At 49.1% G+C, this 8,574-nt stretch overlaps 1 protein-coding gene across 1 annotated transcript in view; it reads left to right on the forward strand.

Annotated features, from left to right (window-relative positions):
* The window catches only part of UROC1 (urocanate hydratase 1), a 55,634-nt gene extending 49,938 nt beyond the window's left edge, over positions 1 to 5,696 (forward strand). The window contains exons 20-21 of the mRNA XM_066246416.1: positions 493 to 592; positions 1,778 to 5,696. Coding sequence (XP_066102513.1) covers positions 493 to 592; positions 1,778 to 1,918 — 241 coding nt within the window. The 3' untranslated portion in view covers positions 1,919 to 5,696. The remainder of the gene's footprint in view (positions 1 to 492; positions 593 to 1,777) is intronic.
* The last annotated feature ends 2,878 nt before the right edge of the window (positions 5,697 to 8,574 follow it).

Consider the following 8,574-nt stretch of genomic DNA (forward strand, 5'->3'; position numbering starts at 1 on the left):
CTGGCCCCAGGCACCGACGACAACACATCTTCCAGCAAGTCTTCCAGAACATTCCAACACTCGCATGTATTTCTGTCTGTCCTGTGAGAGTCAGAAGTGACCTGGGCCCTAGCCAGTTGGCTCAGTGGTAGAGCACTGGCCCGGCATGTGGATGTCCTGGGTTCGAGTCCAGGTCAGGGCACACCCCTCCCCCTTCTCTCTCTCCCTTCTGCTCCCACAGCCATAGCTTGGTTGGAGCACGTTGACCTGGGCGCTGAGGATGGCTCCATGGCCTAACCTTAGGCACTAAAATAGCTCCATTGCAGAGCAACAGAGCAATGCCCAGATGGGCAGAGCATTGCCCCATAGGGGGCTTGCCAGGTGGATACTGGTCAGTGCATATGCGGGAGTCTGTCTCTCTGCCTCCCCACTTCTCACTTAGAAAAAAAAATTTTTAAATAATAATATATTTTTTTAAAATGAAGTGACCTGGAAACTCTTTGCCTCTTGCAGGGGTGAGGTGATCAACGGTGGGTTCGGCCTCTTGCTGGATGGGAGCCCGGAGGCTGAGCAGAAGGCTAGGATGATGCTCAGTTGGGATGTCTCCAATGGAGTAAGTCACCCCAGATCTGTCTCTCCCCTGCTTTCCCTCTCCATCGGTGGCTCTCTGTCCCTTCTAACTGCGGACCTGAGTCAAGAGTGCTGCTCTTTTTACCCCAGAAATGGTCAGGAGCCCATCCTGCCATTCATCCTCATTCACGTCTCTCCTGGGCAGCGGCCCTCAGCGCTCCCGAGCAGTTTCTAGAGGCTTCTTTGCATCTCCTTGCCTTACTGTCCAGTTGAGCCTCTCTCCGCACAGGGGACTCCCGGCCTCCGACCCTGCCCTCCCAGTGAGAGCACCCTTATTGCTGATAGAAGAGGCCTTCTTCTAAAGCCTTACCTTTCCATCATCTGAGGCCAGTCAGGGAGCACAGGGCCTAAGCTAGGACAGCCTCTGGCTGGGCAGCAATGATTAGCTTTGCTGTGATCCAGGCGTTCTCAGAATGTGTGTGTATGTGGGGGGGGGGGGTCTCTATCCTCGCTAGGACCACAGCAGGGGGCAGCTGGGACGGAAAAACACACTGGCAGTTGGGTGCTAATGAGGAAGGGCATGTGCAGCCGTGAGCAAAATGGGGAGCAGGGCACCGGAGACCAGAGAGTTTAACACTGGGTGGCCCAGACAGTGGACGTGAGAGTGGAAGTAAAGGGGGTCTTGGAGGGCCCAACTCTCCGGGGGCCCCCAGCGGAGGGGCGGAGTCTTTATCCTGAAGCCAGTGAAGCAGAAAGAGGAGAACTGGAGGATGTGTGGGAGTTCCAGTGGACAGGGCTGGGCAAGAGTGGCGGCAGGGAGGCTGGGGAGGTCCTAGGACCATCACCCAGGGAGCGCTGGCTACGGAGGTGGAGAAAGGGAATGGACGTAGAGAGATTTTACAGCAGATCAGAGATGGGTGTTCACCCTATGAGACCAAAGAGGAGGGTGCTGAGATGACTCCTGGATGTCTGGCCTGTGTCCTGTGTGGAGTGGGGAGGCTGGGCGGAAGGATGGCCAGTTTTAGATTAGAGAGGCAGGTAAATAGTAATTGGGCCAACAGAGGAGGAGGTCAGATCCTTGGGTGGTGCCAGGACAGACTGACCTCTGACAGCACAGGGGGCCCCCCAGGGGTTTGAGCCCAGCCCCAGTGTATGCAGAATGTCTTGCTGGGAACCTGGTGATGTTGGCGCTGGCTGCTGCTTAGCCCTCTTCGCACCCTGCCGGCAGGTGGCGCGCCGCTGTTGGTCTGGGAACCGGAAGGCCTACGAAATCATCCGCGAGACCATGCAGGAGAACAAGGGCCTGGTGGTGACTCTCCCACATGAGGTGGCAGATGAGCACATGCTCCAGCAGGCCTTGTGGCCATGAGAGGGAGTCTGGGAGCCTGCCGTGGTCCCCTTGCCTCCCTGGTCCCTGTCCTCACCCTCACAGCCACACCACCCCTTCAGCCACACACCTCCCTCTCTCGGGTCAGCAGCTGTCCACTCAGGCCTCATCTGACCGCACTGCACTCTAGGGGGAGGGCGATTGCTCTCCCCATTCTATAGATGAGCCAGCTGAGGCCCAGAGAGGCAAAGCCATTTCTCTGTGACCACGTCACTCCCCTGGGAACCTGCGAGGGCAGTAAGAGTCTTGCCAGGAACTACATCAGGCGTCCCCAAACTATGGCCCCCTGAGGCCATTTATCCGGCCCCCCACCGCACTTCCGGAAGGGGCACCTCTTTCATTGGCTGTCAGAGAGAAGAGCACTGTATGTGGCGGTCCTCCAACGGTCTGAGGGACAGTGAACTGGCCCCCTGTGTAAAAAGTTTGGGGACCCCTGAACTACATCCTCAAGTCCGCTGGAGAGTAGACTCTGGGAGCTTTGGAGGTAGGCTTTTTGTGAGGACTGGCTGAACTGTGCATCAGCCAAGGCCCTTCTAAGCCTCTCGCTATTCCTTCTCCTTCCAGCGGGGCAGGCTTTCCCACGGCCCGGGTTTCCTCACTTAGGCTGCGTCCCGTCCACCGTGCAGCCACCCATGCAGCTCTCTTTCCATCTGCTAGCCTGTTCATTGGTCTATGCATGTTCCCGGCTCTGGGGACAAAGGAATATTGACCAGGTCCTGGGCTTGGAGGGACCCAGGGAGGAAGATAGGAAAAGAAAGGATTAACTAGAGAGCTATGAAAGCTGGCATGGGCAGGGTGGAGGCAGGGTGGGGGGATGGGGCAGACAGTGCTCTGCGCTAAAGGATAGTGATACTTTGTTGGGAAAAATAGGAGAGAGCAGGGATGCTGTCCGTGATCGATCACTTATGACAGAAGTCTGTTCAGGAGCTCTGGTGGGACCGGAAGTCCCATAGGAGCTGTGTGGGACCTGAGGCTGGATTCTTGCGCACCCTCACCCCTGCCAGACCCCAGAGCCCAGCCTCAATGAAGATGACACGTGCAAAGGGGATTATGTGGCCATGCTTTTCTAGGCCTTCATTTTGAAGCAGGTGCTTCTCTTTCTTTTAGGGGTGATGGTGGTTCTGCTTTATTACCCATCCACCCCCAAGTTATAAAAAGGAGCTAAGTGGAGAGATAAATTCCCTATCCCTCGTCTTTCACCCTTCTTACTGATACTGGGACCTGCCCCCTTTCCTGTGAACACACAGGGTCCTGGAGAAAACAAGGGAGACACTGTCCCTACAGCAGGCCCCTTAGCTGCACCGGGCCTGCTGGTTCTTCACGCCAGGAGACCCCCAGGACCTGGCTGTGCAAAGCAGGGCAGCTCTGGCCATGTACCTAATTCTTACTAGATTCTGGTCTTCGTGAAGCCCTTAGCCGGGCCCAGGACAGATTTAAAAGTGGCTTATATTAAACAAAGAATTAAGAAAGAGATTGGGGGATAGGTCTCTAAGCAGCCATAGAAAAGTTTTCACCCCTCCCCCTTCGTGTCTGCAGAAAGGGGGTCTAGCTGGATTCTGAGTCCTCAGTCACTCAACACTGTTTGTCTCCTCCCTGGGGGTCATGTTCCCTTTTCCCATACTTACAAAACCCCAATATACCCAGTAAAAGAGTTGACTTCCCAGCCTTCCTTGCAAGTAGTAGTGATAGTGATCACTGGCCACAAGATGAGGCGGAACCTGCTGCGTCGGACTTCTGGGGCAGCTGTTGTTTTTCTGATAAAAATGTACAGATGTGGCTGGCTTGGTTTTTGCCTTGGCCCCTTCTTCCTGCTAAAATCTCAGGTGTGATGCTGGAAGCACAGCAGCCACGCTGTGACCATGAGGCCAGCAGAGGCACAGGAAGAAGGCGTGTGGAAAGACACAGGGGCCTGGGATCTTGGCAGCTCATGGTGCTGCCATCCAGCATCAGCCAACCCCACTCCAGACTCCTTGGTCCTCAACTGTTCAAGCCATGTATCAACTTAAAAAAAAAGACTTCTAGACCTGTAAGAATTTTTTTATGAGTTTATTTGAGCCTGTATGGCCAGTATCTATGGCCACCATCACGGCCGCCTGGCCTGTGCAGGTTCGCATTGGATTCGAACAGACGGTAATGAAACAACGGAGCCAAGAACTGGTGGGCTATTACCTTTAATCCTAGCTTGCACCCAGCAGACAAGAAATACATATGGTAGGAAAATACTTCCCTTTCCATTCAGGGCTTCCAAAGCCACTGACTCATCTGAATTTCCTAGAATCAAAGGCTCCACTAGCCTTATTCACCTCTGTTCCCCATCTCCTTCTCTCTGCACAAACTCTGCACAGACTGGCTTCTCCTTCAGCACTCTGCCATCTTGACTGCTTCTCCTTGCAATCCTAATAGCAGGAACCGAGAGAGAGCAAGCCCCCGGTCTGCCCCATTTTATAGTGTAGAAATCAAAACCTTTAAGCCAATATACAAATAAGGAATTCTCTGATACAAAGCCACTTATCTGAGGCATAAATGAGATTCCTCATAAGACTACACCACCCCACATCATGCAAAGGTCAAGGGGGTGGGGAAAAGCTTAGTGTTGAGAAGATCTTAGTATTAAAAGGGTGGGAAAAGCTTAGTCTTAAAACTAAGCCTTAGGCCTGACCTGTGGTAGCGCAGTGGATAAAGCGTCGACCTGGATATGCTGAGGTCGCCCGTTCGAAACCCTGGGCTTGCCTGGTCAAGGCACATATGGGAGTTGATGCTTCCTGTTCCTCCCCACCTTCTCTCTCTCCTCTCTCTCTCTCCCACTCCCTCTCTCTCCTTTCTAAAATGAATAAAAAAACAAAAACAAAAACCCTAAGCCTTAGGCTATAAGGACCTTGCTTGCTTACAGCCTGTCCCCCACATCCAATGCAAACTATAAGCGAGCAAACATATATATCATATTTGCAAACTTATTTGACCCATATTTCAAACTGTCTACAACTACCAGCAAGCAAAGTCTTAAGAGATTGAGAAAATACTCTGGAAAATGGCAGTTTCACCACTTATTTTTGTTAAGCTTAATCCGGAGGGACTTGAAACATTGGAGACATGAACAAGGTCCGTCAATTACACACCAAGGCTTTATTGTCTAGCTTGGCCAAGCGGCGGCAACTCCGACAGAAATCTGAGGGAGAGCGCGCCGGCCCTTTGTTCTACTTTAGTTTTTATAGTTTCGCAAGTGGGAAGTATAGAAGCAAAAATTGCAATTAGGTGCCCTTTACCACTAGGATTATAGTCATATGTCCTTTAACATGATAGGACCATGTTCAATTTGCAAGCCATACATCATTTTGGAGAAAACAAAATTTACAAGTCAACACAATGATAGAAAGATGTCTCTTTACATATTAAAAGGCATTCCTATATTTTCTAATGTTTATCCGCCATCTCTCTGTCCAGAGTCACACATATTAACTATATGCATTCATATGGGAGAGGTAGTTTCCTGGGGACAAATGCCTGCAAATGGCTCATTACTATAAAAAAGGTTTATTTTGGCTTTTCTCTTCCTGCACCTGGCTAGCCATTCACCCCTTTCCCCACAGGTGTGGTGGAATGTCAGGGAACCCATGTTTTCCTTCCCTTTGCATTTACAATACAATGCCCAGGGCCATCCTGGTTTGATGCCAATCACACAGTACAGAGATTATTCACAAAATTTCTCTGCGCACCTTAACTCAAATTAATAAAATGTTCTTTAAGCCTCTTAAAATATTAATATTGATTCTGTAGCTTTTGGTACTTTACAACACCTGCGGGTGAGGTGGCGCAGTGGCTCCTCAGGGCTCCTCAATTTTATTCATCAGAATCAAAGGGGAAGGCATAAAGGGGTTACATGACTGTCGCAAACCAGCCTCAACAAGTCTATTCCGGGGTCTCGAGTGGGAAAAGGTATGAAATTGAATTAAAGATAGACAGAAACTTAAAGATATATACATACTGGATGGGTTCGGGAGGACGCCATGGCTTGCCAACAGTCACTACTGTTCCTGAGCTGCAACATGGCTTCCCCAGGAAAGACGTCCATCTTTATTCACGGAAAAACATGGTCCATTAGCAATTCAATTAAGTTTCCAAGGCAACTCAAAAACAACCCCCACCATACCATTCAATCTAACTTTACGCCAATAAGAAACTAGCTTCCAGTCTCTTCCGGAGAACATGGGTGGGACGAGCGAGAATCAAGCACAGCCTCCTGCAACTCAATCAGGCAGGTGAGGTGGGGGCTGGGCCCAACACCTCTGTCCCCTAGATATCCAGACCACAAAATACCCTGTTTATTTTTCAGTCTCCAACACATGACATTGATTGGTGACAGATTAGGGAGGCGGGAGAAAGCAGAGCAGAGAAATCTCTGGGATTAGATAGAAAGTAAAAGTGTACATGCTGAAACTTCTTTTATATAGACAGGAACAAGACAGTTAATAGTTGATGAGTCACATGAGAACAATAACAATAAGAAGGTTCCTGCTGCCTGACCAGGCAGTGGTGCAGCGGATAGAGCATTGGACTGGGATGCAGAGGACCTAGGTTCAAGACCCCGAGGTTGCCAGCTTGAGCGCAGGCTCATCTGGCTTGAGTAAAGCTCACCAGCTTGGACCCAAGGTCACTGGCTCAAGCAAGGGGTTACTCGGTCTGCTGAAGGCCCGTGGTCAATGCACATATGGGAAAGCATTCAATGAACAACTAAGGTGTTGCAATGAAAAACTGATGATTGATGCTTCTCATCTCTCTCCATTCTTGTCTGTCTATCCCTATCTATCCCTCTCTCTGACTCTCTCTCTCTGTCCCTGTGTAAAAAAGAAAAAGAAAAAAAAAAAAAAAAGAAGGTTCCTGCTGTGGAGGGATGCCTGCCCTTGTTGGTGGGCAGGAAAGACACATTATCAGGTTATCAGGTACCTTATCATAGATGCAAAAAGACAACAGACAGGCTTGAGTAAAGTAAGCATTTGTTATAAAGTACTGCACTCCAGATTCTGAAAGTCACTGTACCTCATTTCATCAAGTTCATGTAGAGACACCCAGTCCAGATGAATTTGGAAAAGTTTTATTGAAGGAGGAAATTTATTAAATATGCCGGCCGCATATATCTTACACGGGGCAGCAGTCCCAAATCATGTGTATCTATAATATTCTAGGGGCTGGTTATATACCCTTAATTATACATGGGCGGGGGAAAAGCCTGACATCATGGCATAAACTTATAAACTTTGTTTTCACCTATACAGGTTTGGGAAAAGGATGAAGGGGGGGGGGACATAATTCATTAGCAAGTTCACAACATTTGTCTATAGGAACCACAAAAAGAAGCCTCATACATTAAAACTTACAAGGCACCACAATGACAAAAATGTCACTCTATGTATCGAAAGACATTCCCACATCTGCCAGTGTTCATTTGCTATTCCTTTGTTCAGAGATATATACATTAACTACATGCTTTCAGGAGGGGAGGGGTAGTTTCCATGGGGACAAATGCCTGTAAATGGCCCATCAATATAAGAAAAGGTTTAATTTAATCTTTTCTCTTCCTGCACCTGGCTAGCTATTCATTCGCTTTCTTATAGGTGTGGGGGAAGGTCAGAGAATCCAAATCTCCTTCTCCTCTGCATTTACAATTCAGTGCCATCGGCCATCCTGGTTTTGATGCTAATCACACAAGCATAGAAATCACACTTACAAAATCTTTCTGCACGCCTTGCCCAAATTAATAGAATGTTCTTTAAGCTTCCTAAAATATTAATATTAATTCTGTAGCTTTTGGTACCTTACAACACATTGACCTTTGTTAGAGGAAACGATCAGCCTGGGACATGACCACCCACCATGAGCTGCTGTCAGTTAGATAGGTTTAATTTCAGACCATCCTGTGTGGTTCCCTTAAATCTCTGAGTCAGCAAGGCCCCCGTGCAGGCTCACCTGAGCTTGTCAGGCTCAGTCTGTGGCCCCAACTCATTCTTTGGATCCACACATCTCAGCATGGCTTCTTTTCCACACTACAAGCACAGCGTCTAAATCATCATAGCGTCTGTCAACAAGTCTTCATGGAAAGCCTTAGTTTCATTTCTTTCACGCTGCCGGCACGAGTTTCATTTCAGGGCTTGCGGCAGGTGACCAACCGCAAAGGAATGTCCGGTGAAGTCATGGATGGTTAAAATTGCTGACGATTGAAAAGCCACCAACATCCGTAATTAGTGGAAAGGCATCCCTGTGCCCAGCGATAGCAGCAGCCAATCAGCAAATGCCCCACTGCCCTTCCTACTTCCCTAAACCTAGCCCTTAAAACAGGGGTCCCCAAACTACGGCCCGCGGGCCGCATGCGGCCCCCTGAGACCATTTATTCGGCCCCCACCGCACTTTCAGAAGGGGCACCTTTTTCATTGGTGGTCAGTGAGAGGAGCATAGTTCCCATTGAAATACTGGTCAGTTTGTTGATTTAAATTTACTCGTTCTTTGTTTTAAATATTGTATTTGTTCCCGTTTTGTTTTTTACTTTAAAATAAGATATGTGCAATGTGCACAGGGATTTGTTCATATTTTTTTTATAGTCTGGCCCTCCAACAGTCTGAGGGACAGTGAACTGGCCCCCTGTGTAA

The sequence above is a fragment of the Saccopteryx bilineata genome, chromosome 11 (genome assembly GCF_036850765.1).
Source record: "Saccopteryx bilineata isolate mSacBil1 chromosome 11, mSacBil1_pri_phased_curated, whole genome shotgun sequence".
Taxonomy (NCBI): Eukaryota; Metazoa; Chordata; class Mammalia; order Chiroptera; family Emballonuridae; genus Saccopteryx; species Saccopteryx bilineata.